The sequence below is a fragment of the Indicator indicator genome, chromosome 8 (genome assembly GCF_027791375.1).
Source record: "Indicator indicator isolate 239-I01 chromosome 8, UM_Iind_1.1, whole genome shotgun sequence".
NCBI lineage: Eukaryota > Metazoa > Chordata > Aves > Piciformes > Indicatoridae > Indicator > Indicator indicator.
In genome coordinates, this window is record NC_072017.1 from 34,148,685 (window position 1) to 34,176,074 (window position 27,390).

A 27,390-nucleotide genomic window follows, 5' to 3' on the forward strand; every position below is an offset into this window, starting at 1 on the left:
TTCCCCCCCCTTTTTTCTTTCCCCCCTTTTTTTTCTTCCCCCCCTCTACTTCTTAAAGACTGCCTAATTTATTTCATAGCCATTGTCTGACAAGAGTAGCAAAACATTATCAATAAATAGTCCTTATTTCGTTTGTACACTTTGTTAAAAATGTTTCGATGTTGTCCATGTGTTTAGTGCTGCAACTGTAAACGTACAATAGTTAAGAGTAAGAAATTAAACAAAGTTTTCATGTCCAGTAACATAACAAAAGGCCTTTCAGTAACACATCTACCTAGACGTCCCCGATGCAGTAGGAAAACACGTTCATTCCCCTAGCTTTGCAATATATACCAGCGTGAGCTTTCATTTGTCTACAAGCATTTTAAAGGCATATCCAAAGGAGGTATCTCTCCCTCCCCCAAGCACCCCCCCCCCCTCCCCCCGATTAAAGTTGATGATCTCTTTTGTTGATGATTTGTTGTTGTTGTTGTTGTAAACTGAATCCAACACCTGGCCCCCAGAGCAAGTAAGCTATTATCAGAGGCAAGAACATCCCACTGCTGACGTGCAGCAACCCCACCGGCGCCCTGCAGCTCAATCCCCCCTCCCGGACAGTGGTCACTGGATATTGCTGCTGTTACTGCCGTTGCTGTCCGTGCCATTAGTCTCTGTGGAGATTGCCTTGTTGATGGAGTTAAGGTTGGCATCGGATGGCACGTCTCTGCGCGGAGGCATTCGCTCGTTAATTCGATCTAAGCCTTTGGCCTCTTCGAAGCTAGTGATCTTATGCTGGGGTGAAAATCCTTTGATAGCTGAATAAAGGATTATTAGAAAGCAAAATTAGCAAGGCAAAACTCTCGGCAGCTTTTCCCCCAACTTTAAGCAATGAGTGCAAAAGTCCTTTTCTCTGTGAGGAAATCTGACAACACAACCGACTCCTTACCGTATTCAGGGGGGGTCACCACCACTGCCTCGTGCAACACAACTGCATTTATCAGCTTCCAATATTTTCCTGTCCACTGGAGTTTGGCTTAAAACACTAAAGCTGACATGAGACTCCACTTGGTGATTGGGAACCACGCTTAGGGTACAGCAGTGCGCTGATGAGTTAGCATTTGTCGTCATCACTTGCACCCTTAAAGACATCGTGCCTCACTGCAACCTCCTTCGTCAGGCAAAACTCCCCTTTGGCTTTCAGAGACAGGGGAGAAAGCATTGGCCAGCTACAGATGGCCATGATATTGGTGAGTCCAGTTTGTGGGATATACACGAATGCTATGGAAGATCTAAGGTGACCTTAAAATGTCACCTTATGTTTCCAACGCAAGTGGGGGGTTTGTTGATTAGTTGGGGCAGTTTCCCTCCCCAGTACGCCCCTGGACTTCTACAAAGTAGCCTGAGTGAACCAGCAGTAACGCTGAGGGTGGTGGGTTGGAACTTAAACTGTAACACTGAGCAACAGGGGCCAGGGATAACCTCGTTTTGGAACATTCGTACAATCTCACCTCGGCAATGCGCTGACAAAGGACCAAAGTTCCAAGTGAAGCTGAGGGCTTCTGATCTGCCCTTCAAGGAGTAACATCAGAAGGCAGCCATAGGCTGGGGACTGTATTTGCAGAGTGTGATTTTTATTTTTTTTTTCCTCTCTTTAATTGAAGAGTTGAAGAATTTTTAAGTAAAAGAGCAAAAAGCACTGTAGGCAAACAGCAGGTGACAGCTTCAGAGATAATTGGTCACAGCCTTCTGTGTGATTTGTCTCTTATCTGCACCAAATCAATGCACTGCACTTCCAGAACTGGCGCTTTTGCTATGCCTCTACCTTAGCATGCCATAGAGCAGAAATGGTGTGTTAGTACCAGGAAACTGCAAACTCCCTCAGGAGAAAATGGTAGGGGAGTTTCACATATCAAATTCAATATTTTTTCCCTCCCTTTATGTTCACTTTAGCCTGAACTACCTCTGCTCTCCTTCCCATATGCAGTCCCAGTATTTTGGATATGCTGGTAACTTCTATTAAAAAAAAAAAACTGAAACAAAACCAACAGAAATCCAAAAGCCCAGAACATCCCTGGTACCAATCTACCACTCCTTGTGCTTTGGAGGGTGCAAGAAAAGCAGTTTCATGCTGATATTTTTGCCACCTGCTCCTGAGAAAATGGACAGTTCCTGTTTGCCTCAGTATTTAGTTTCCTTAACCATTTTCACAAACATTGTTATTATATTGGACCTTTGTGAAGTGCATGGGTTTTAACACGTATCATACTTCAACTCAGAAGAACAACAACAACATAATGGTGATTAGTCAAGAGAGCAGGGATGGAGCCGTGAAAACAGAACAGGCCCTACAGTGAGTTTTTTCAAGGGTTTGGGTTTTTTTGATTGGTTTGATTTTGTATTTTTTTGTTTGTTTGGGGGCTTGTTTGTTGTTTGGTTGTTTTTTGTTTTGGTTTGGTTCTTTTGTTTGTTTGACAGCGTTTTTTTGTTGTCGTTTTGTTTTTCCCAATTTATCCTCTACCACAAAAATGAAGATGTCTGACAAGCACCCAGGCCAGTTCCTTAAAGCAATAGTTTAATGGACGGCCACGTTGAAGCTGGAACACTCGCTGTGTCCTGGAGCTTGCCAGTAGCGGGGCCCAGTTGGTGTTCCTGGGCTCTTAAGCAAACTGCAAAGGGACAATTGGTAAAGGGTGAAACATTTCCTCCACTGTTAGCTTTGTGTCCATCGACAAGTCATTATGGCCACAGTTAGGGTATCTAACTAGCAAGGATGGCAAAGGAAGGATTAACTTGAAGGGTGCACATTTCTGGCAGGGGGGCACGTTCAATCGATTGGGTTATGGAGCAGACAAGAGCCCTTATCGTCTGCAGCACTGGGGAAGGTGCTCTGCTGTAGTTGCTGGTCAGACAACAAGTATTAGCAGTTTACATGGAGAGTATACTAAAACACAACACAGAGTCACAGAAAATCACAGAAAACAGCCAAACTGTCAACGAGAATGCACACTGCAGATTAGAGATTGCCGGTAGGAATAGATAATTCCCAACATAAATAGCAGCTTGCTCACTGCTATTTAGAAAGCAGTTGTATTTTCTCTTACTTCTTTGTTCTCTAATTTTATTCACTGCTTTACAAAAACAAAAACCAGATCAAACTGGTCAAAAGGGCAACATCTTACCAACAGACAGCAGTCATCAGATTTTTTTTTTTGATTTTATATATTTTTTTAATAAAATTAACTAAAAAAAAAAAAATACCCACAGAAAATTTGAGAGGGGCAAGAACAAAATACAACTGAAGGATTTTTGTTTTAAAGGGGAATTCTGAAAAATTCTTCTTCCAAAACTTGATAATACTGAATGAATGTTGTGCATCTGCATCCCAACATACAATTACTTAGGTTTTAACTGTAATGTGAAAAGTTGCTTCAGGGTTAAAATTAAGAGGTGTGTGTCAACACAGCACCATGGTTTTCAGTACTAAGCATTCAGAAATCTTCCAAGGCAGCCAGTCACTTGGTATTTGTAGCTAAAATGGTGCAGGTGTTACTGGTTGCTCTAATGTAAACATCCAGTGTGTAAACTGCAACTACCAGAGGAAGCTGACATCTTGCAGATAAATGTCTCATATTGATTTACTTTTAAAGAGAAACAGAAGCATGCTGAACTATAACAAAAGACCAATAAATTTTTTTTTTGTACTAGGGAGCTAAAAGAAAGGAAACAAATCGAAAGAAAAAAAAGAATAAAAAGAAAAAAAAAAAAGGAGGAAGGCGGGGGGGAAGGAAAAAAGAAAAAGGAAAAAAAGAAAAAGAAAAAATGAAAAGGAAATCCCCTCCCCCTCAAACGACTAACAACAACAAGACAGTATTTACAAAAAGCTGTGTGGGTATTTTTTTTGTCCAGAGGTTGCTGAGGATGGTTTGAGGTAGAGACAAGACCCAGCCTCCATCGCACAGCTTTTGAGCTATGTGTCACAGAGCATTTATGAGCTGCTGCCAGGTTATGTCCTGCGAAATCCAAGTCCCCTGATCTCCTCCCTTGGCATTACTCAGTGCTTAGTTCAACATACAGCAATTCCAATGTGACTGTAACTTTAAGAAAGAAAAAAAAAAAAACCCCAAAACAACAACCCACAACAACAGCAATGAAAAAAACCCCAAACCCAACAACAAAAAACCCAAACAAAAACAACCAAACAAAAAAACCAACAAAACCCCAACAATTTTCCCCTTTAAAGCAATTACATTTTGGTTAATACCGAGCCACAATTGTTAGCCCAACACCCACACAATCTGTACAAGCTACAGCAAAATGAATACACCCAGCAGAGCCCTTGTCTGTTGTGGCACCAACAGAAAGGGGACTGGCCAATTTACCTTCATCAGCCTCAATAGCCTCAACAGTAGCTGAAGAGAAGAAAGGGGTAGCAAAACGAATGAGAAAAATGAGCAGAGGATTTTAACTCTTAAGAACAAGTCAGTGAACAGCAAAAGGAGCTACAACACTAATGTTACTGTAAGTGCTGGATTTTGGCAGAACAGACACACAGAGAAACGGTTACACAGAAAACAATCATTTGCAGGTTGGATTAAGCTATAGTTTGAAGCAGAAGTTTAACAAACTAGAAGTTTTTCGAGACGCCTTTGAGTAGTTTTCTTTGGACTCAGAAAAAGAACTACAAATGGAAAATGTCTTCCACATTGCACATCTGACCTGAAAAGGTCATTGTATAATGCTCTCAGCTTTGAATGAGAGTAGTTTTGATTTGCCCTGACAAAAGGAGAACAAAAAACGGCATAAAAAAAGCCGCCGCACAAAATCCATACCACTTACGATGTCAGCTTGAAAAGTATTAGCTGCCACTACAAGGTAAAAACCCCACATACATAACTTCTCAGAATGATTTATTTATCTCTCTCCTGACTAAAAGAAACCTTCCCACAGGATGGGCAGAGTTTGCTCTGACAGCTTTGCCTTTGCTTGCTCTCTCACCCAGCCTTCCACCTGTAAGTGCCCTTTTTGCCAACCCAGTCTGAAAACAGCATTTTTCTAATGTTTTATTAAAACCAATGGACACAGACAGGAGATTGAAAGATGCTGGACCTTCACACTTGCAAAGCCTGGTCAGAGACAGAAAAGTTTGTCATCAGGAGGTTGCAGCAGCATTATGAATACCATCTGACTGCTGGTTTGAAACCATTCATTGTTCTTACAGACATAATTTTATTTCAGTTTTACCCATCAGCTTGGGCATGGATTTGTTCCTCCAGTCAGAGATTTAGAAGATGATGCAAATTAACTGAAGCAATCCAATACAGCAATAGTACAGCTAAAATATTTAAAGAGAAATTATTCTTTTCAAGAACCTCTGGTGTAGAGAATAGCTCAAGAAGCAAGTTTTTAGCAATTCCTTATTTTCCCCTAAGTAAAAGCTTTTTTTGTTTGGTTGGTTTGTTAGGGTTTTTTTTGTTGTCTTCCACAAAACTCAAACATTTTCTAATTCCCCCCGCCCCCTTTTTTTTTTTTGGAGTTAGGATGTTAAATATGGATTGAGATCAAGACTAAAATATGTCTACAGTTCTCTTGCTGCATGGGGAATTGAGGAGCCGACCCACATGCACCAAGGTCTGTTGCCTCTCGAGCACGAGAGATGGCAAAAATCGAGGAAGAAAACCAATGCAAACGTAAAAGAAAATGAAGCACACTAAGGAGGATGATAAATTAAAACAAATAACCAGATCCAAACCAGCACTGACACATTAGAAAATAAATAGTGACTAAAATGGATACTTCCACAACAGAACACACTACTCATATTTTCTGTTAATGCATATGGGAACACGAATATGTGCTTAACAGAAACTATGCCAGCTCTAGAGTGTTTGGTGGATGGGGTGCTACGTGGTAACTAATGCAAAAGCCTTGTGTATAGTAATGTTTTACTAAGCCAGAATAATGCAGTATGAGGAGATGTTCCTTTTAGCCATCAGAAAGAGAACTTCAGGCAAATTTTCTCCAGTTCATTTCAATTTCTACAATTTTGTCAGGGCAACAAAGAGAACTTCAGGCAAATTTTCTCCAGTTCATTTCAATTTCTACAATTTTGTCAGGGCAACAAGAAGCAGTTTCCTTGGACCAGATTTTCTGACAAAACTAAAGCAACTACATGGAGCAAAGCTTAGGTGCAGACCACAGCCTCAACAAGAAAGGCAGCCTGTGGCATCATATTGCAGCATTTTCAAAGCAGAACGTTACTATGTCCTTAACATGTAAGTCATCAACAAGAAAAAAGGGGGAAAAATGGGAGAAGGTTTACCACCATATACCTGCATCTTCTAGGTAAAAGAGACAGTAAAGAGAAAAATACAGAGAAAGAATGCTCCAGGAAGGAAACAGGAAAACAAGGTTATAAAGCATTTCTATTTCTTACATCTACTGCCAACAGGACCTCAATAAGTGAGAGACATTCTTGTGTGCCAGCAATATACTCGACTGCAATACACACTGAAAAAAAGAGGAGAGCTTGCAGGAGTAAATTAAGTACTTTGCAGCTCCTTATTCCAAAAGGAATATTTAATCCAAAAATCCACAGTAGTCTAGACTTACAGATTTCCTGTAAGAAGAAGCACTTGGTATAAAACTGAAGTGACAGTCTGTATTGTGTTTGCGTACAAGGCAAGCACCGTGTTTGTAAGAGCCTCCCTTCATATGGGCTTAAATCAGAGAGAAATTGTTCTCATGCTGTCACTGAGAATTGCTAGGAGAGAAAATCTAATTCTAGAGCTATTTTCCATTGATGATTCTCTATGAGAAAGAACAAATCAGATAAAATAAGAGTTTGAGTGTCGTTATCTAAGCTGAACCTTCAAGTACTCTGTGTATCAAAGGCTGCTCTTAAAAAAACCCTAAAAGATGCTGCAAACTGTGGAGAGAGTGCATTTTACATGCAGGGAGAGCTACAGCTGATTTTCAGGGACTGTTTCCCCCCCCCTCTCTTTCTTTGCAAAAAATCAGTGGTATGTAATAAAGTCTTGAGAGGTGGCCTTGCATGAACCGCTCCTAAACGCTCCAGCACAAGAAACCGCCTGGTTGATTCTGCCCTTTATTTTATCCTGAGATGACTGTGGTTACTGCTTCTGGGTTCTGCAGTTGAAAAATCAATTGCTTGGGCTTTTTTTCTGTTTTTACACAAAATGACACACACAGGTAAACATGCTCACCGCTTTGCAGTGTTTGTTTTCCTCCAGAGAGCACACCACTGGGCAGCATTCCTGTTGGAGTCAAACCCTTCAGTGTCAGCACACTTTCACTCTCCTCTCTGAAGAAGGGGAAAAAAAAAAAAAAAAAAAACAAAAAACCCAACAAACACGACAAGAATAAATAACTGCCCTTTTTACACAGAAAAATTACGGAAACATTCAGGTTGGAAAAGACCCTCAGGATCACCCAGGCCAACCCAGAACCCTTCTCTACAAGGTTCACCCCTAAACCATGTCCCCAAGCACCACATCCAAACCGCCTTTAAACACATCCAGGGTTGGTGACTCAACCACCTCCATGGGCAGCACATTCCAATGCCTGACCACTCTTTCCAGGAAAATATTCTTCCTAATGTCCAACCTAAAACTACCCAGTCGTAGCTCAAGGCCATTCCTTCTTGTCCTATCACTAATTACCTGTGAGAAGAGACCAGCACCAGCCTTCCCACAATGTCCTTTCAGGTAGCTGTAGAAAGCAAAGAGGTCTCCCCTCAGCCTCCTCTTTTCCAAACTAACCATCCCCAGCTCCTTCAGTCGCTCCTCATCAGATTTATTCTCCAGGCCCTTCACCAGCTCCATTGCATTCCTCTGCATTCTGTGTTTTTTGAAACACAGAACACATTTTAGACACCTGAAGCTACACCTGCCATGAACCAACTTGGTTATCTCCATTTTCCTTACCACGATACATTGAATTTGGTGATAACAGCAGCAGTGCAGCTCCCCTCACTGTTATCTAAGTGGTTACACCACATGCACAGATTCTCACTATAGAATCACAGAATGGTCCAGGTTGGAAGGGACCTCAGAGATGATCCACTGCAACCTCCCCACCACAGGCAGGGACACCGCTCATGGCCTTCTTTCTCTAATTCATTGTGGAACAACCTTGTGGCACTACAGATGACACTATAGCCAGTATCTAGGAAACCAGGTATGACATACACTTAAAAATATAATATAATATAATATAATATAATATAATATAATATAATATAATATAATATAATATAATATTTAAATACCTTACACTGTGTGGTCCAAAATCAACTTAAATTGTTGTTTTGCTTCTGTCTACTTGAGCAGTCAAGTGCATTATTTATTAATGATCATCAGCCACTTAAAAGTAAGCTAAAAGCTCATTAAAATGAATTAGCACTTCCACCCTTACTAGCACTGTAGTTTTGTATGCTAAAAATATTCTGGGAAACTTAAATATGTTAAATGGATTTTAAAATAGGGCAAGAGGAACACAACGGCTTGCAGTTAAATAGAGCTGCAATGCTGTGTGTGATTACAAACCTTCTCAGCAGTAAAACTGATCCCATTTTTTTTAAGAGAAACCTGTTTTCAAACTGCTTGACTTTGAAATCTATAATGGCATTAAGCTGGAAGAAGCAAACAAAGTCAGAATTCCGTTCCACTTTCACTTGAGGACAATGTGGCTTCGTCTATCCAAACTGCCTCTCAGCAATTCTGCTACCCACAGTTTTCTCTAGCCTTACGTGCTCTGAATCACTCATGTATTTCAAACAACTCTTGTTCACCTACTACATATACTCTTCAAGTTCTATTTTTAGTTTGAAAGTGATTCTCCTTCTCCACATTTCTTTCTGTATCAAAACCCAATTGTGATTGTTTTCCTTGCAAGTTTCCTAAGCGCTTAGACCTAACGCAGCAGGCAAATATTTCCAGAATTAACACCATATTCTCCTTATCAACAGTTATCAAAGTTTTTGCTTTCTCCTGATCACTTGCTTCTGCAAGCAAATGTATAATCTGCATTTTCAATTCAGTCCATTTCATTCCTCTTTTTTAAGTAAATCACAATGGCACTTTTATAGCTTCACCTTCACACTGTAAGTTTGATTGTATTTTTATTATCTTTAAACTGCATATTCCCAAAAAAACTCAGTATCACAATTTTTTGAGATTTTTTTTTATCCTTCATCAGTCTTTATTTTCTATTTTATGTCATTGAATGCAGGTTTGTTTGTTTTTTTTTTTTTAAATAAACTTATTTACCTCTTTCCTGTCTAAATACATCCAAAGAAAAGTCAGGCTTGAGAAATAAAGCTGCAGAGAGGCAACGACAGGGAATTGTGAGGTCTGGAATTGTGAAATCTGGAATTGTGAGGTCTTCCATTGAGGCTCCATGATGGCTGTTCTTGGGCAAAGCTCATTTATAACCTCAATACAACACCATTTTGATACCTAATTTTGAGATTAACCTCAGTTTTACATTCAGGTTACAGCCTTGAGGAAGGTGGCCAACCTGGCTCAGAGAAGAGGCATTCAGCTGAGTCTTTTCAAGGCAGTCACATCAGGTGCTGATTGTTTGGAAATGCTTTTCAAGAATTAGTGAAATGAATTTCATAAACCAGCACTAGCTCAAACAGGAACTTCAAAGGCTTCTGATATAGGCTGGTTTCATGATGGTGTCCTCATCGGATTTGCAGGATTATCAGACGCTTATGTGTCAAATATGGATTGTGCTGGCAAGTCAGAAAAAAATAACTCCAGCTATTCTATAGGAACAATATTTGCAATATTAAGCTTGGGTAATCTTTGCTGTCTAGAAGCCTGGCATGTAGCTGAGGAGAATCACTTCTCAGCAAAAGGGAAGAAGAGGTACTCACAGAGGGCAATGGTGACTGGCATGAAACATCACTCATGCCCCTGGAAGACTGGTCAGCAAAATTACCCCTTGTAGGAACCTGTTTAATTGCTGAGTGTGCCTCTGACCACAGCAAGGATGTGCTGTATTTGCTGCTCAAAGCTAAGGGAGAACAAATACACTCTTCATCCTCAGTCCTTTCTGCGAAGTTTTAAACCCCATCAGTAACCATGAACTGTAAAAAGCTCAGCAGCTTCAATGGGTGAACCACATGCTGCTCCTCCCCCAGATACAGTCCATTCTGGTTTTCTACAGATGTTGGGATGCACGTGGGAGGGGTAAAAAGACCGTCTTGTGAACCAATCTGAGATTAATTTGACTGCTTTCAAGGAAAGATCAAGACTGATTTCCATCAGTGCCTTTAAATGTTGATTTTCATGAACTGATTTAAGAGGGCTCAGTTTCATGCGGTGCCAAACCGCTAAGCTTTGAGGCTTATGCATATTGCTTTAGACACGGCACATACAAAAACTACTCTGTACTGTTCTTCCACCCCTGAAACCACTGAAAAGCTTCTGCCCCACAGTTCCTTTGAAAAAAATCTTTGACACATAGATGACGACGATCATCTGCAAGTAACCAAACCCCAAACACATCAAGCTGAGCATCCAACTTCAGACCCTTCCACGTATCGATCAGGGGGCTGGAGCACCTCTCCTATGGACTGAGAGAGCTGGAGGTATTCAGTCTGGAGAGGAGAAGGCTCCGAGGAGACCTTATGTGGCCTTCCAGTATCTGAAGGGGGCCTACAAGAAAGCTGGGGAGGGACTTTATAGGGTGTCAGGGAGTGATAGGACTGGGGGGGGAATGGAGCAAAACTAGAAATGAGAAGATTCAGATTGGATGTTAGGAAGAAATTCTTCACCATGAGAGTGGTGAGACACTGGAAGAGGTTGCCCAGGGAGGTAGTAGAAGCCTCATCCTTCGAAGTTCTTAAGGCCAAGCTGGCTGGAGTTCTGAGCAAACTGATGAAGTGTGAGGTGTCCCTGCCTATGGCAGCGGGGTTGAAACTAGATGATCTTGGAGGTCCCTTCCAACCCTGACAATTCTGTGATACTGAAGTTCATGTTTCTGTTGAATTAATCCTATATTTTAAAAGGTGCTCCACAACAAAACAAAGTGGATCCAGAAGCTACAGTTGAAGGTTATGGGAGAAAGCCAGGTTTCTCAAACTTTGTTCGCTCAACTATCATCAGAGAAAAATAATCATGCTGTTTTATGAAGGTGGTGGCAATGTCAGCTCCAGGCTTTCTGCCAGACTTGGTACAGAGGAGCAGGTGGAAACATTTGATTGCTCCCCAGTTTTGTTTAGGGAAAAGGCATGGTGCCAACTTCCCCCCCCCACCCCGGGTACCACTATGAAGTAGTTTTGTGCATCACTATTAATTCACATATAACGCTTTGGGAACCCCAGGTACAAAATCCTTCATCTCACTATGCTATTTAAAGCTATGCTGCTGCAGTCTGCAACGTGTGGGCAAACTGCTGTGTCCATGTGAAGACCCAGTGACAACCTACCCACTGCCTGAATGCTGCAGATGAATCTGTCAAGCAAGTTTGAGATTTTAATCTGAATTTAAAAGTGTATTCTTCAAGTAGCTATTTTTATTTCCTCTTTTTATATCAAACACACAGTCAGAGCAATACTCATTTTAAAAATCCCTTCATTTTGCACTAACCATAATAACCATAAACTGACTACAGCAAAGCAACAGACAATTTCCTAAGAAGAAAATCCTTCTGGTGAAAGGGAGGGAGAACTGTCTTGTCTATATTTAGACTTCAGCACAGCAGAGTACAGCATGTTTTCTCTTCTGCTCAGAGACATCAAATGGAGAGTTCTAAACATTGGTAGCAATTAGTTACTCATGTTCATGTGTTTGGGGGAGTGCAGCCCAAGGTAACGAGCTGCTGTCATCTGCACAATGATTTCCTGCATTTTTAGTTAAACGACCCTCATGCTTTCATCTTCACTCATGGCTATAGCAACAGCTGTGTGTGACAAAGTAGGATGGTTGGCTTCCTTTTTAATGAGGCACTCTGGTGAGACCCCACCTAGAGCACTGCATCCAGCTCTGGAGACCCTAATACAACAAAGATCTGGATGTGCTGGTACGTGTCCAGAGAAGGGCCATGAGGATGATCAGAGGGCTGGAGCTCCTCTGCTACGCAGACAGACTGAGAGAGCTGGGGTTATTCAGTCTGGAAAAGAGAAGGCTCTGAGGAGACCTTATTGTGGCTTTCCAGTATCTTAAGAGGGCTTTCCAGTATCTGAAGAAAGCTGGGGAGGGACTTTTTAGGATGTCAGATAGTGATAGGACTGGGGGAAATAGAATAAAACTAGAAATGGGTAGGTTCAGATTGGATGTTACGAAGAAATTCTTCCCCATGATGGTGGTGAGACACTTGGAATAGGTTGCCCAGGAAGGAGGTGGAAGCCTAATTCCTGGAAGTTTTTAAGGCCAGGCTGGATGTGGCTGTGAGCAACTTGATCTAGTGTGAGGTGTCCCTGCCCATGGCAGGGGGGTTGGAACTAGATGACCCTTGAGATCCCTCCCAGCCCTGACAATTTTATGATTCTATGATGTGGAACACACTCTTTAACTCTTGCCTTGCAGTGGCCAAGAGTTAACTAGTACACCTGGGAAGCAAAAGTATTTTAAAAAAAAAGAGGGTAATTGCAATTTTCTTTGCTGATGTCTCTTGTTTGTTTCACGTTCAGCAAAAGTCCTGAGAAAGAAGACTACTCAGAACCACAACAAATTGTGGTATTGTATAAATAACACAATCTTTGATAGGTTCCAGGAAAACTCAGCTGGGTGGTATATTAAAACATTGAAATTGCTGTTTGATTAACAGTCAAGTGCTCTAAGTAATCCTCCAATGATGTCCCCTACTATCAAAAACCTGAAAGCACAAATCCTTACCTTAACACTGAGAAAACTCTAGCCATTTTTCCTATTGCTCTTATCTTGTTCCTTATAACCTCCTTTCGAGCAGCAGCTGTTGCTCCTAGGAAAATAAAACACAAAAAAACACATCAAAAACAGTCACAGAGAGTTGTAAAAAATACAACACTATTCTCAACTCTAAATATCAAGAAATACAACATTTAGTTTGCATAACTAAGCCATATTTGTGGTGAAACCCAAAAGTACTAGTTTTTTGTTTAATATTTGCCACTCAAGATTGATCACTTCTGAATAATCAAGTTCTTAGTACCTTTAGAGATGACCCTTCTCCTGCTACAGATTGAAGCTGCATGCTTCTTCATCAATGTAAGCTATTTTTCCATTAAAAAAAAACAAACATTTTCAGGCACCATCCTCTTTCAGAAACAAGTTTCTTAGAAAACAGGCAAAATGTCAAAAATATATTCAATGTGAACAGTGACAAAACCAGGTGTTTCTGATGGTCCTCCTCCACTGTCTTCTGAGGTGCATTCAGAGGAGTGTGTCCAGCAGATCGAGGGAGGTTCTCCTCCTCCCCCTCTACTCTGCCCTGGTGAGCCCTCACCTGGAATATTGCATCCAGTTCTGGGCTCCCCAGTTCAGGAGGGACAGGGATCTGCAGGAAAGAGTCCAGCAGAGAGCTACCAGGATATTAAGGGACTGGAGCACTGCCCTATGAGGAGAGGCTGAGAGCCCTGGGGCTGTTAAGTCTGGAGAAGAGAAGACTGAGAGGGGATCTAATAAATGTCTATAAATAACTGAGGGCTGAGGGTCAAGGGGGAGGGGACAGGCTCTGCTCAGTTGCACTCCATGATAGGAGAAGGGGTAATGGATATAAACTGCAGCACAGGAGGTTCCACCTCAACATGAGGAGGAACTTCTCTGTGAGGGTCTAATTCCCCCATAAACTGTGGGAGAAACAGCTGTAATTCAGCTGTAACTTAATTAAATACAAAGTATTTGTAACAGCTTAATGAAGAATTTAAGTTGAGCAGCAACGATTCATTCATCTGGATTCTTCAGGAAACAGAGGGGATAGACCCCTGCCTCAGTTAATACAATCTCATTGAGCTGTACTCTCAAGGTACACAAGACTTGGCTTTCAGTGTTTTTTTGCCCTGAAAACACTTAAATACTATTTGTCTTTTTTTGCCCCCTGTGAAGTGTCCCTTGATTGTTTATTACAAGCTCACACTGATTTAGTATGTATCTTATATGCACATTTGGCTTCTGCAGTCACTGTTTAACATCCAAAGGACCTGAGAACTGAAAACTGGCAATATATTTTGAGATAAAAGTGAAACACAATGCCCTATACTTATATATAAAACAAGAAAAAACCCAACTTAATCATAAAACACAACAGGCTCCATAGTAGTATTTTGTTTCTCATCCATACACATAAAAGGTTACTAAAAATACACATAAAGGATTTTGGTTTTCACTGATTTTCCTATTTTGTAACAGATTTGTGAAAGTAACTTCAAATATTCTATATTTATTAAATATCAATACAAATTTTATTTATCCTATTGTTTTTTTTTTTTAAACATCATTTGTTAAAAATAATGCCTCAGACATTCACAATGCTTTACTGGTCTGTTAAGTTTTGACTGAATAGCACTAAGCTGATCTAGTATTTGGATGGCCCAACTGTTTATACATAGATCTCAGACTCACATTTCAAGTGTGAAAACTCCAGTTCAGTATTCAGAAACTCACTATTACTCCAAATCCTTATGAATTACTTTAGCTAGACTTAAGCCTGCATTAGGATGATCAGAGGGCTGGAGCTCCTCTCCTGTGGGGACAGACTGAGAGAGTTGGGGCTGTTCAGTCTGGAGAAGAGAAGGCTCTGAGGAGACCTTACTGTGGCCTTCCAATATTTTAAGGGGGCCTACAAGAAAGCTGGGGAGGGACATTTTAGAATGTCAGGGAGTGATAGGACTGAGGGGAATAGAACAAGACTAGAAATGGGTAGATTCAGATTGGATGTTAGGAAGAAATTCTTCACCACAAGGGTGATAAGACACTGGAAGAGGTTGCCAAGGGAGGTGGTAGAAGCCTCATCCCTGGAGGTTTTTGCATCCAGTCTGGATGTGGCTCTGAGCAACCTGCTCTAGTGTGAGGTGCCCTGCCCACAGCAGGGGGGTTGGAACTGGATGATCCTTGAGGTGCCTTCCAACCCTGACAATTTATGATTCTCTGCTTTCATTTGAAAGTAAATGGGTCATAACCTGTGGGTGAAAGGGTTAATTTTTATCCTTTGCCAACGTTACTTTTCTTTAAATATCTAAACAAACCCTATTTGTAGGAAGAAACTTCAAAAAAACTAAGATCATGAATACAGCTGAGTTTAAAATTCGAGTAGAAAAATTAGTTAGGAGGTGGAATAAAAGGTTTGAATCTTACTTTTGTAATTTAACAAGTTCTTTTGGATTTCAGAATTGCAGCATCCAAACAGAGATCTTGCAAGCTGGGTACGTTTCACTTAAGTGAAGTGTAATTTAGATATTCAAATTAAGAAGCACAACAATGTAAAAACCCAACTATAAACTCTGAAAATATTCTGAGAGGTAGGACTGAGGAGATAGAAAACAATATTGCGTAAAAAAGCCACCCCCAGTCTCACACTGGTGTCCTAACATATTAATATATATTAGCTAATTAATCATTAGGAAGATGAATGGAACTTAAGCCTTCCAGGTTATTGAATACCTTTCTTCTGTGCACAAATGAGATCTTCTTATGAATTCCAAAGGGGGGGGGAGGGAGGGAAGAAAAAGATCAGAGATGTTTGTAGAATGAAAATTAAAAATAATAGAGAACATTTGACAACATCAATGTTTAAGTAAAGTCTGAAAAACAGAAAAGGAAAAAAATTAGGCAGGGAACATTCAAAAGGAAAGAAACAGGTTGAGAATGATGGAGGAAAAAAAAAAAGGCTAAAAAGCAATTTGAGCATCAAGTCTGGTTAGTAGGTTTTGCAGGAAATCACCATGCAGTCAGATCAGCAGTAAAGCTCAGCCTTGGTGTTACCACCCCTTAAACACATAATTTTCTCCTGCATTATTGCAGCTGCTTGATAAGGCTTCATCCCTTCTCAGAAACAGCCCCCCCTAGTTTATGTGGTGTGTGTCTGCCTGCCAACACCTCTTTTCTTCAAGGAATCCAGCCAATTCTTCCAGTTTCTTTACATCTGGTACCTGACAGAATAGCTCACCGACACAGTCATGTCTGCTGCTTCCACAACATTTGTGCTATGTGCCACACGTGTTTGTGTTCAAATGCACACAGATTAGTCCTCAAATCAAACACCACTGTACCACAAGCTACTGCATTTTAAATTCAACTATGCTGGACAGCAAGACAGAGGAAGCACTCTGTCCCCAGCCATAGCAGCACCATGATACGTGTGTTTGGGGACACTGCTTATCCTCTGCTTGCTATTAGGTTTGTTCAGGGCCTGAGCACACCAATGTGCCACAGTATGGCTCACATGAAGAAACCTTTGGGTTTAAAAACAGCAATACGTGGCCAAATAAGTGAAAGAATGAAGAGATGACATTAAAATGCCCCTCTGCCATCAACTTTGCTGGTTTAGAGAAAGAACAAACACAAACCAGTGGGGACACCCCCTCAAATTCTTTCCTAGTTAAAAATGAACTGTTACCCTCTTTTCAGTGGTGTCCTGTGATAGGATGAGGGGCAACAGGTACAAACTGAAACACAGCAAGTTCCACCTCCACATCAGGAAAAATTCTTTACTGTGAGGGTGACAGAGGACTGGAACAGGCTGCCCAATGAGGTTGTGGAGTGTCCTTCTCCAGAGATTCTCAAGACTCAGACGGAGGTGTTCCTGTGTGACCTGCTCTAGGTGACCCTGCTTTGGCAGGGGGCTGGATTCAATGTTCTCTGGAGGTCTCTTCCAACCCCTACCATTCTATAATTCTACCCAGGTAGTACCATGAACACCCTTACCAAGGCACTGGTAAGTAACTGAGAACTAATGATGGGGCCTTTGCTTTTCTTCAATCAGCTTGCCCTCAGTTTATTGCACTGAAAAGCTGTGGCCACCTCTGCAGCACAGCCAGGTTTTGATTGGCAGGAGATGTTTGACTTAGTAATTCTCCTTAGACTTGGACTACAGCACTGTACTGGGGAATCTGTATTCTAACCAAGAACAAATGCTGCAGCTAGCACTGTGAGAGCAGCTTTGCCATGATGCAATGCAATGTTGAAAGCAGTAGAAATATTAATGCAGGTACTTTAGGAATGTCTTTATGCCAAATCATGATAGCAATGCTTACAAAGCATGCAGTGCATTTGTGTCAAGTTGACTACTACATCATTGGACCCTTTTAATTAGCAGCTTAGCTTCTTTAATTAAATGCATGAGGCCAGCAACGTTGCTAATAAAAATAAAACAGGACTCTGACTATATACTGGCTAGGTAGAAGCATTTGCAGCTCCTATTGCTAAATGATATGTCTGATGTACAAACCACACAGCACGTAAGCTAATGTTTAATGTTCAGCCAAATCATTTTTTGCTGAATCAGGTTATATTGCAACCACCACTGCAAACAGGGAAGTGCAGTAAGAGGAAACTATCAGAGGTAAGGAAACTCGATCTATCATATCCTCCCATTTTTAAAGCAAGTGAAACTGAAAGGCCAGCAGGGACATAAGAGATTAAGGGCACTAGGATTGCTGTTTAGGCTTTCTCCCACTAAGCAACACGGAAACTGGCTACAACAAACTGATCACTTCCCCATGATGTGTTTTCTTAAGCAAAAAAACCCCAAACAAACCAACCCCAACTCTTCCCCCACCCCAAAAACCCAACCCAACCCCCCCAAAAAAAATCAAACAACAAAACCAAAAGAGAGAGACAGAAAGAAAGGAAGGAAGGAGGGAGGAAGGAAGGAGGGAGGAAGGAAGGAGGGAGGAAGGAAGGAGGGAGGAAGGAAGGAGGGAGGAAGGAAGGAGGGAGGAAGGAAGGAGGGAGGAAGGAAGGAGGGAGGAAGGAAGGAGGGAGGAAGGAAGGAGGGAGGAAGGAAGGAGGGAGGAAGGAAGGAGGGAGGAAGGAAGGAGGGAGGAAGGAAGGAGGGAGGAAGGAAGGAGGGAGGAAGGAAGGAGGGAGGAAGGAAGGAGGGAGGAAGGAAGGAGGGAGGAAGGAAGGAGGGAGGAAGGAAGGAGGGAGGAAGGAAGGAGGGAGGAAGGAAGGAGGGAGGAAGGAAGGAGGGAGGAAGGAAGGAGGGAGGAAGGAAGGAGGGAGGAAGGAAGGAGGGAGGAAGGAAGGAGGGAGGAAGGAAGGAGGGAGGAAGGAAGGAGGGAGGAAGGAAGGAGGGAGGAAGGAAGGAGGGAGGAAGGAAGGAGGGAGGAAGGAAGGAGGGAGGAAGGAAGGAGGGAGGAAGGAAGGAGGGAGGAAGGAAGGAGGGAGGAAGGAAGGAGGGAGGAAGGAAGGAGGGAGGAAGGAAGGAGGGAGGAAGGAAGGAGGGAGGAAGGAAGGAGGGAGGAAGGAAGGAGGGAGGAAGGAAGGAGGGAGGAAGGAAGGAGGGAGGAAGGAAGGAGGGAGGAAGGAAGGAGGGAGGAAGGAAGGAGGGAGGAAGGAAGGAGGGAGGAAGGAAGGAGGGAGGAAGGAAGGAGGGAGGAAGGAAGGAGGGAGGAAGGAAGGAGGGAGGAAGGAAGGAGGGAGGAAGGAAGGAGGGAGGAAGAAAGGAGGGAGGAAGAAAGGAGGGAGGAAGAAAGGAGGGAGGAAGAAAGGAGGGAGGAAGAAAGGAGGGAGGGAGAAAGGAGGGAGGGAGAAAGGAGGGAGGGAGAAAGGAGGGAGGGAGAAAGGAGGGAGGGAGAAAGGAGGGAGGGAGAAAGGAGGGAGGGAGAAAGGAGGGAGGGAGAAAGGAGGGAGGGAGAAAGGAGGGAGGGAGAAAGGAGGGAGGGAGAAAGGAGGGAGGGAGAAAGGAGGGAGGGAGAAAGGAGGGAGGGAGAAAGGAGGGAGGGAGAAAGGAGGGAGGGAGAAAGGAGGGAGGGAGAAAGGAGGGAGGGAGAAAGGAGGGAGGGAGAAAGGAGGGAGGGAGAAAGGAGGGAGGGAGAAAGGAGGGAGGGAGAAAGGAGGGAGGGAGAAAGGAGGGAGGGAGAAAGGAGGGAGGGAGAAAGGAGGGAGGGAGAAAGGAGGGAGGGAGGAGGGAGGGAGGAGGGAGGGAGGAGGGAGGGAGAAAGGAGGGAGAAAGGAGGGAGAAAGGAGGGAGAAAGGAGGGAGAAAGGAGGGAGAAAGGAGGGAGAAAGGAGGGAGAAAGGAGGGAGAAAGGAGGGAGAAAGGAGGGAGAAAGGAGGGAGAAAGGAGGGAGAAAGGAGGGAGAAAGGAGGAAGAAAGGAGGAAGAAAGGAGGAAGAAAGGAGGAAGAAAGGAGGAAGAAAGGAGGAAGAAAGGAGGAAGAAAGGAGGAAGAAAGGAGGAAGAAAGGAGGAAGAAAGGAGGAAGAAAGGAGGAAGAAAGGAGGAAGAAAGGAGGAAGAAAGGAGGAAGAAAGGAGGAAGAAAGGAGGAAGAAAGGAGGAAGAAAGGAGGAAGAAAGGAGGAAGAAAGGAGGAAGAAAGGAGGAAGAAAGGAGGAAGAAAGGAGGAAGAAAGGAGGAAGAAAGGAGGAAGAAAGGAGGAAGAAAGGAGGAAGAAAGGAGGAAGAAAGGAGGAAGAAAGGAGGAAGAAAGGAGGAAGAAAGGAGGAAGAAAGGAGGAAGAAAGGAGGAAGAAAGGAGGAAGAAAGGAGGAAGAAAGGAGGAAGAAAGGAGGAAGAAAGGAGGAAGAAAGGAGGAAGAAAGGAGGAAGAAAGGAGGAAGAAAGGAGGAAGAAAGGAGGAAGAAAGGAGGAAGAAAGGAGGAAGAAAGGAGGAAGAAAGGAGGAAGAAAGGAGGAAGAAAGGAGGAAGAAAGGAGGAAGAAAGGAGGAAGAAAGGAGGAAGAAAGGAGGAAGAAAGGAGGAAGAAAGGAGGAAGAAAGGAGGAAGAAAGGAGGAAGAAAGGAGGAAGAAAGGAGGAAGAAAGGAGGAAGAAAGGAGGAAGAAAGGAGGAAGAAAGGAGGAAGAAAGGAAGACAAACACATGGTGTTGAGCATCCTGCTCATGGATAGATGTAACACACATAACAGAACCATAAATAATGATGATGATAATTTTTAAAAGGGACTCACAAGAACACCATGCAGTGAGGTCAGGCAAACCTGATGGGGTTTTGTTTTGAAGGGGGAAGTGAGAGGGTAAGACAGAGGGCAAGAAAGTGTAAGGGAAGGTAATAAATGAATGAAATGAATGATCAGTGCAAACCATAGTGATGGATCATTCTCATTACATGTGGGAACCCAGGTCAGGGCATGTTCAAACTGCAAGGAGAGAAAGGAAATCAGCAGCAAGCCCTGAAAACTACTGACGATACAGAAATAAGCCATGATTTAAAAGAATAATTTCATTAAATAAAATGCATCTGCTGTTGCAGATATCAGGCATTTCCTTCTATGGGAAATACTGCTGAAGAAAAATGTCACTGGGTGATCAGGACTGTCCTGCTGCAGTCCTCTAAGGTAGCTGAACTGAAATTACTGAATAACAGAAATGTTGAACCATTCTAAGACTGTCAACATACAGCTGTTACAGAAACAGTTTTAAGTTCATAATCATTCCAGTGTGTTTTCAAGAATACAAATTAAATACATCTTGTGTAGTTTCTCCCCTAAAAAGAAAGGCTATAAGGAAAAAAAAACATAACAAAAACAGACAAAGAAAAATAAGAAAAGAGAGAGGACTCATCTGTTTTTGAGAGAAAGAGGATCAGAACCCACCAGGAAATCATTAAAGGTATCAGCCTATATTTACATCTAAATCAACCCTCAAATTTACTTTTATGCCTGAATCCTGCAGCCTTTTCCATGTAAACCATCCCCATGAGCCCAACAGCTCCAGAGGGCCAGAGGCACAAGCGTGCACCCACAGCAAGCTGCAGCACCAGTGCCACAGCTCTAAGGGGATCCCATTGTACAGCACAGGAGGTTCCACCTCAACATGAGGAGGAACTTCTTCTCTGTGAGGGTCACAGAGCAGTGGAACAGGCTGCCCAGAGAGGCTGTGAGTCTCCTTCTCTGGAGACCTTCCAGACCCATCTGGATGTGTCCCTGTGTGACCTGTGCTGGATTCTGTGCTCCTGGTGTGGCAGGGGGGTTGGACTCGATTTTCGGAGGTCCCTTCCAACCCTAACATCCTGTGAATCTGTGATCTGGGAAAGCAAACATGAATATATGCCAGCTCTGGTTTTAGCTATACATGCTGAAGACAACAACATTTCTAATATCTCCCTTAATGTAATGTTTTACACAGAGGGATCATTCATACTGAAAAACCTCAAAGCAGATTTGGACCACAGTATCAGCGTTACAGTACCAGGAAGGGTTTCATTACTCCTCATCTGGAAACTTGAGGGCTGTTAGATATCATTATGCAGTACACACACATGCAAGCCCACAGAATTTCAGCCTGTCTCCCTGCCTAGACATCTGCAATGCTGCAAACTCCACGTCTGAAGGAGTGCTGTGGTAAAACTGCTAAGGTGAAGGAGGGGAAAGTCATCCTCTTCTCAGAGAAACTGCAGCAGATGCAGAGAACTCCTGCAGCTGGAGAGGACAGCTGTCCCCAAAGACCCCTAATGCCTCATCATTTCTGACTCTGCTTTTGAAAACATGCTCCTGAACTGCAACTTAGGCAGGGGAATGCTGACACAGTAACATTTTAGAAAAGCACTACAGGCATTGGCCTGTCTCTGCTCCATAGAAGCTTACAGTACAGCTTTGAAAGTATTAGGTCAATGCTGAATTCATTTAAAAATCCTTCCCCATAAAGCTTATGCTTTGGCTTTGCATTCAGTGGAATTTCAGCCTGCACTTAAGTGCTTTCTTGAGCCAAGGATTTTAAGCACATGGTTTTGTTGCTACTGTATTTAATTTGACATAGTTTTTACTCATTGTATGCCTCTGTACTGTTTCACACGCTGCTTTAATTACACAGTAGCTACTTATTTGAATTGCATGAGAAAAAAAGAATTGGGCACAATATTCAAACAGGTGTTTTCTTCTCTCCACTGATTACTGGTTTCAATAAATTCAGCCTTTGTCCCATGCCCTGCAAGATAATTGTTCACGTCCACACTCCACGGCAGATGCAGAGCAGGGCACTGCATCTGGCGCTGTGGAGTAAAACCACAAGGCTATCATCCATCCATCCCCTCCTTCTCCATCACAAAGGAAACATCTGTCAAACCCCATGAGCTAGCTTCTGCTTCCAAAGATTAAAAATAAAGACTTGGCGAGAGAGGTTTAATTATTAATTACAGCTTCATTAAATATTTGCCTTACTTTAAAACTTCTTCCTTCTCCCTGTTCATCTGCTCTCCCTACAAACACCTTGAGAACATTTCACAGGGCTAGATTTTTCCAGGTTCTTTTGGAAAGTTTAATATTTCTGTTGTTTATTCCTAGATTTTCTGTTGTTTTTTTTGTTTGTTTGGAGGTGGTTTGTTTTTTTTTTTTTTTAAACACTGGAAGCATTCACAGTAAGAACATTAAGGATGGATGGGGATTTTTTTTTTCTTTTCCATTCTGCGGAACTGAGAAGGAACATCCTGGAGAACTACACTTGACACTTGCACAGCCTAACAGAAAATAATGTCTGATAAAATAAACTGACTTCTAAGAAACCCCAAAGTGCAAGATATAAAATTCACATTCAGACCAACAGGTACAAGGCAACTTATCATCATAGAAACTCTCACCCAAATGGCAACAGAAGTGGCCATTCCTCTCTCCTTAGCAGAAATATCAATTTGGGACATTTAGCTGGTTTTGCACATTTATTTCTATTGATTCCATTGCCTTTCAAAGTCTTTTAGACACATGAGTGCCTCACAAGAGGTGCCTAAGGAAGTATTTCAAGTAGGAGACTTCCAAAGTTGTGGTAATGATGGCTTGGAAGGTGCTGTGCAGAAAGCTTATTCCATTGTACAAAGATAATTTCATTGACAGAATTAACCTTTCTACGTGAATCCCTGGGACCTGATGCATGAAATCAACATTTGACTCCTTTGTGACAACAGAACCCAGGTTTCATAGAGGGAAATTTCATTGATATAATTAACCTTTCTATGGGAATCCCTGGGACCTGATGCATGAAATCAATATTTGACTCCTTTGTGACAACAGAAGCCAAGTTTCATGGAGGCAAATAATATTTTTTTTTTTTTAGCCAAAATAGTGAGACCAAGGAAAGGGTTAGAACAGGGTAGAAGATCCATTAATTCTTTGGAAAGCATGCAGTAAGCAAATCCACTGGAGTCCAGCACAACAGTTGCTTTCAGTGCCACAGAACTTAAATGGAAGTCAGAAAATTATCCCAGGGTTAGTAAGTAAGCTTTACTTTAAAAGTTTCAAGGCAAACAATCCCAACCAAGGGCAGGAGGCTCTTACCATCAAACCCATCTTCCTCTGTCCCCAGTTCATCATCTGAGCAGATGTTCAGCACATTTACCAGCATCTCTGTCACTGAAATGGAAACCAAACGCAAAATGTTGATAGTAAGCTTTCCTGGTCTGTCAGAGAGCAAACCCTAGCTATAGCAGTGCAAATGAAAACTCAGTGCAGAAAAGGCACTCACTTTTTAAACTGCAGGAGCTTCTTTTATGCATGTCGCAACATAAGCTTCAAGTGTCTTGTGCAGTTAATAAAATGTACAGGTTTGTATAAAAAAAATGTTCCACATATAACAAACACCACAATAAACAGACCTTAAAATGTGTTTACACTCTCTCTTTTTTTAGCCCTTGCCAATGACCTAGGTAACTTTTATTTTCTCCCCTACTGTATTTTTGCCTTTCATTCCACTTGAACAACACAACTGTTTTACTTTCCTCTTGCTGCTCTATTGCAGCAGGGTTTGATTTCCCAATGACATTCCAATTGAAAACAGTTACAGCAAGAGGGATCAGAGAGTACTTATTTATCGAGGTTTTGTACACTGCACTTTCAGTTCCACTAAACACTAACCCGGGGAAGATGTCCACAAAGGGGCAGTGTCCAAGGACAAATAGATGAGATGATCAATGTAGGTCCCTTCCAGCTAAAATTGTTCTATATTCAACAGCAACATCATTTTTGGTGATTTCACAATACATTCATCTTCCTTACTTTGCAATTTGAGCATGGAAGGGTCAGCCTCAGGCTATCCTTAACCATGTGCCCAGCTCTTTCTGGACAGGTAAGAGTGAGTTACACATGGAGCAAGAAGAGCCAAAAAAACCCAAACCCAACCAAACAAAAACCCAGCAAAAATCACAACCAAGGAGAAGTAATTTAGAGATCAAAAAAGCCAAAGTTACTACATAAAGTGTGAAATTATTAGCAGCTTGAGAAAGACTCCACTACATCTACATGTAGCAAGAATCATTAAAAGGGTTACCAGGCATGTCTAGTCTTGCACTAGCTACACAGGTTGAAGCTTTAACATTTTTCATCAAGCGGTTATTAAAATCCTCTTCTGTGACAACTATGATGGCTTGGAACATTAGAAGGGTAGGACAAAGCTATGTTTTTCCTACATTAGTAAAGGATTTCATATTTTCCTTTGACAAGGATTAGTGGAATGACTTTCCACATTAGGAATGACTGTTGAATGAATGAATGAATGCATGCTGTTAGTGAAACTAACAGCTTCCTACCTTTGTTGGCCCTTGTGGGGGGAAAAAATCTATTAAAAACACAACAACATAAAAAAGCTGCGTAGAACATCAACTCTTCCATCCATGAATTCTGTTTCACAGAGAAAGGGAAAACACAGATTTAACTACTCGGGGCTCTAAAAATTTCCAAGTAATTGGTAAGAGTGACCATTGGGAAGATACAAAGGAAGGAAAAAAGCCTCAAGAAAAAAGAAGAGGGAGGAGTGCCCACAGTCTCAGAACCTCAAAAAATCTGATCCTGCATCTTGTAGCCCCACTTGAGGAGGCCAGGCATGGTGAAGACTCCAAAAAAAAAAAAAAAAAAAGTTACAGAACTTTTTACAGGACTGCGACAGGTATGGAGAACCAGCACATGCTAAAACCAGTCTGGCTAATTTAGGGCCACAGAAAATGAAAGCATTTTATCTGCTTCACAAGAGCCTGTAACACAAGTCAGTGTGGATTATGCAATGTCTCCATTAGAGGAAACAGCAGTCTGCTCTTTGTTAATCCCTGCTTCATTGTCTATCTGCTTTGTTCACAGAGACCTTGGGCCTCTCACCAGTGGCTTTCCTCATACAAAAGAGTAGCTGAAAACAAAGCCTGTCACGACTGCAGGTAAGAGCCACAGCTGGCTGTATTTCCAGTTGCCCATTAAGACAGAACTGTTATTCCAAGCAGCTTTTAAGAGTTTATTACAGTTTTTTTTGGCAGTAATTGCTGTTGCAGCAATATACTGTAATGGATGGATCAAAGGAAGCTTCATCTCAGGCCCAGAATAAAAGGGCTTGGGGTTTAAGTGGTCTGCATTATGTATTCATTTACTATGTTAGACCAAAGTGTTTTCATGCCTTTTGTGTGCTTGCCATTCATTGCATGAAGCCGTCTTGAGGCAACATCAAGAGCATCATGTTTCAATAAAGTTTCGTTTATGTTCTTTAGAGACTTTCTCACCAACCATGAAGCTCTGTATGCCCCAGGCAGAGAAGGGGCTGAGGAGCAGGTTTTCCTTCTTCCAGTCATCTCTCTATTCAATCCTGGAACAGCTAAGCAGACTGAGTCTTAGCATCACTAGCTCTATGTTTGCTGGTGAAAAAGCAACCCATCGTCATCATTACACAGGTCAACTGGATAAGGGTCTCACTGTGATGAAGTCTGTTCTAAGCAATGTCCAAAAGATTGCGCAAGAGCTTATAAAGGAATACCTAGAAAGAATTTTATTTGGTGAATGCACCTCTGGCCTGCAATGCCATAAAATGTAGAGCAGAAACGAAGTGGCATTACACCTTGGAAAGAATGGAAATCATAAAAACATGTGAGAGGTATGATTAACCATTGGTGATTGCTTGCGTCTCTGAGGCCTGTTCCTCCAAATCTATCCTTGTAAACAAGTCATCTGTCTTCAGATTGTCCTTACCATTTCAAATAAACAAGGCCACATGCACAGTGAGTAAGAAACCATTTTGCAGTTTCAACAAACAGAGCCAATTTACATACCTTTCTCTCCCACAAATGGCAAGGACCAGGTAAACACATCCATGAAGTTTGGAAGCCAGTATGGATGAGGGGAGCAGTTGAACTGTCTGATGTTCATAACATTGTTCTCATACTTCAATACTGCAGCTAGAAGGAGGAAAGAGGCAAAAGAGGCATCAGCTACACGGGTGTGGACCAGCTCACGGCATTCACAGCCTGCAGGGCTGCTCACCAGCTTTCAATCACTTGACCCAGTGGCACCACTGCTACCTGTAATAGGATGCAGCCTCCAAGAAGCTGCAAGCCCTTTCCAGTCTGAAAGCCATGCTGTAAGCTTTCCCTGGTGCTAAGGTGTGTTGGTAAGTGAATTAATTATTCTGAGCTGTCACGAACCTAGGCTCTGGGATTTGCCACCAGCAGTGCACCATGCAGAATATCCATAACCACCCATTCCACACAGCTATCTGAGCTCCTCACAACCATACTTAGGAGGTAACTGAGAAGAACATTTATCACTCAGAGCTTGAATGCTGCTCATCCAATGAACATTTCCAACATGCTTCATTTGTAGTACTATACAACAGACAACACTTTCTTCTCACAGTTTTCAACCTCCAGGCACATGGGACCATGTTTTTGATAGTATGAATGAATACTAATATTTTTTTGCATCATTTCAAACTCCCATCATTGTTGTCAGTGCACACACACAGGCTACATTTGCACTGGGCAGAAATACAGATATTTATGCCATGGTGCTTTAAAGCACTGCATAAAGTTCAGTGTTAACTTCTGTTAATGGACTCCAGGTTGATACCTGGAACACAATCTGATCAACTTTAACTTGGTTTTGCAACACTAATAGAACAAAGGAAATCAAAGTATGACAAAGTATGTGAGCAACAAACAGCTATTTATTTCTAAAGAGGCCATACCCAGGTCCTGTGCAGTCAGAAGTCAGATGAAAGAGAGAAAGGCTGAATGTGCCTTGAGTATAACTAAGAAAGTATAGAGTGCAGGTGGAAGAGAAAGGGACAGTATTGATTTGGATGGGGAAGAGCAAAGTAATTTGGAAAATGCAGCAGATTAAATAAAATGAATTTTATCATAAGCCTAGATAACTGCCCTTATCAATAGTAATTTTCCAAAGAATTGATTTTGCCCAACAGTAATTTTGCACCAACACTCTAATTTAGCTAACACCGCATTCCGCACACCGCATCTAGACTCCCATGCACTTCCAAAAATTGGGACAGCAGCAAGTGGTTATTGGGGTGCTGTAGATTACCCATATCTCAGGCCA

At 42.1% G+C, this 27,390-nt stretch overlaps 1 protein-coding gene across 1 annotated transcript in view; it reads right to left on the minus strand.

Annotated features, from left to right (window-relative positions):
• Window positions 1-532: 532 nt before the first annotated feature.
• PPP3CA (protein phosphatase 3 catalytic subunit alpha) overlaps window positions 533-27,390 on the minus strand; it is a 126,185-nt gene continuing 99,327 nt past the window's right edge. The window contains exons 8-13 of the mRNA XM_054383312.1: window positions 26,109-26,234; window positions 23,365-23,439; window positions 12,846-12,930; window positions 7,203-7,300; window positions 4,359-4,388; window positions 533-794 (exon numbers count right to left, since the gene is read on the minus strand). Of these exons, the coding sequence (XP_054239287.1) occupies window positions 601-794; window positions 4,359-4,388; window positions 7,203-7,300; window positions 12,846-12,930; window positions 23,365-23,439; window positions 26,109-26,234 (608 nt within the window). The 3' untranslated portion in view covers window positions 533-600. The remainder of the gene's footprint in view (window positions 795-4,358; window positions 4,389-7,202; window positions 7,301-12,845; window positions 12,931-23,364; window positions 23,440-26,108; window positions 26,235-27,390) is intronic.